Here is a 1,883-nt window from a genome sequence, read left to right on the forward strand (position 1 = left end):
GGTAAAATTTTTTGTTCGTTTTTTTTGTATGTTGTTCTGGCACTGTTTTTTCTCATTTCAAATATCTTTTATTCTTTGGCCTAAGAATTTTCATGACTAATGTTTAGATGGTTGTAGAAACTGAATGTTTGATCAGCAGAGAAAAGAATAAAGGAACAGGACTCAGAGAATTAATTAAATATCACCATAAAGTCCATGAGAATATGTCAGCCAGTAGTCATAAAATCCACATACATGATCTAATTGAGAAATTATTTGAAATACATTAACTTCCAGAAGGTTTCCTTCACATCGTTGTTCCTAAGACTGTAAATCAAGGGATTTAGCATTGGAATCACCACAGTATAAAAAACAGTTCCTACTTTGACTACAAGTGATGAGTTTTGGATATTGGGAATACAATAGAGAAAGAACATGGGCCCATAGAAGATGGTAACAGCTGTCAAGTGGGAGGCACAAGTGGATAAAGCTTTATATCTCCCACTGGATGAATGCATTTTAAAGATAGTGACAAAGATAAAAATATAGGATGTAAGGATAATGATGACAGTGCTCAATACATTGAAATTTGCAGTGATATAAAGGATTATTTCACTGAAATGTTTATCAGAGCAGGTAGCAGAGAGCAAAGTAGAATATTCACATGCAAAATTATCAATAATCTTGGTCTCACAATATGACAGTATAAGAAGTGAGTAGATGAGTACAATAGAATTAATTATACCCCATGAATATGCCACAGTCACTAGCAGAACACACCATTTTGGGGACACGTAAACTGTATAGAGCAAAGGATAACATATAGCAACAAAACAGTCATAGGCCATTACTGCCAACAAGGCCATCTCTGTCATCACAGAGGTCATACCAAAGGAAAACTGTGTAACGCAGCACCCGATGGAGATGCTTCTGTCTTCTATAACTAAGTTTTCTAGTAGTTTTGGTATGACTATAGTGGAGTAACATAAATCTACAAAGGACAAGTGCTTGAGGAAAAAGTACATGGGGCTTTGTAGTTTTGGACTGATCTTTATGATCACAATCATCCCTACATTTCCCAGCACAGCCACTGCATAAACGGCGAAGAACAACAGAAAAAGGGGCACCTTAAGCTGTGGATATTCAGAGAATCCTAAAAGGATTAACATGACTGCAGTACTCTGATTGCTGTCAGTGGTCACCATGATTCCTGTTGAAGAGAATTAAAAATTGATAATGAGAAGTAAAACAAATGAAATTTTGGAACACAGGATAAAGATGGGTGTGAATTAGAAAATTGTTATTGTTAAAATTATTATGGAGATAATAATAGGATCCGTTTTGACATTAGCACTTAGTCTCAAGTTTTATAGATTTGAATTTAGAGAAAAGACTGGAATATGAAAGAAACCAAAGAAAGAATGAGAAAGAGACAGGTCTGCATATATGGACGACCATAAATTCACAAGATCAAGTATTATCTATACTTCTATGTATACATGTATATGTATATACACACATGATACATGCATATGCACATACATAAACACATATACATATGAATTACATATCTCCCAAATATGCATATTATATGTATATGTATGTTCATGTGTGCATTTACACACATATTCTAATCACTAAACAATTTCTCTACTCTTTTCTTAGAAAAACAGATGCCACAAGAAAAAATCATGTCGAAAGAGCTATCTTTATACAATAGTGAATTTTGAATATGATCTTTGGGAGAATTTTGGTAGCAAGGATACACTGAAGGATTTTTTTATCCACTGCATTTCAGCAGACCTTCTGGTTTGGTAATAAAATTGGGATAATATGTCCATTCATGTAAAAATTCATATTTAGCATTAGTATGGTACAGAGGCACTTAAGTGACAGTGCTAAGT

At 33.9% G+C, this 1,883-nt stretch overlaps 1 protein-coding gene across 1 annotated transcript; it reads right to left on the bottom strand.

Annotated features, from left to right (window-relative positions):
- Positions 1-251: 251 nt before the first annotated feature.
- Positions 252-1,184, bottom strand: LOC122731906 (olfactory receptor 5D18-like). Its single transcript, XM_043972155.1, has one exon. It carries the CDS (start codon positions 1,182-1,184, stop codon positions 252-254), a length of 933 nt encoding a protein of 310 aa, XP_043828090.1.
- Between the last annotated feature and the right edge of the window lie 699 nt (positions 1,185-1,883).

This window comes from Dromiciops gliroides, chromosome 6, assembly GCF_019393635.1.
Source record: "Dromiciops gliroides isolate mDroGli1 chromosome 6, mDroGli1.pri, whole genome shotgun sequence".
In the NCBI taxonomy this organism is placed as follows: Eukaryota; Metazoa; Chordata; class Mammalia; order Microbiotheria; family Microbiotheriidae; genus Dromiciops; species Dromiciops gliroides.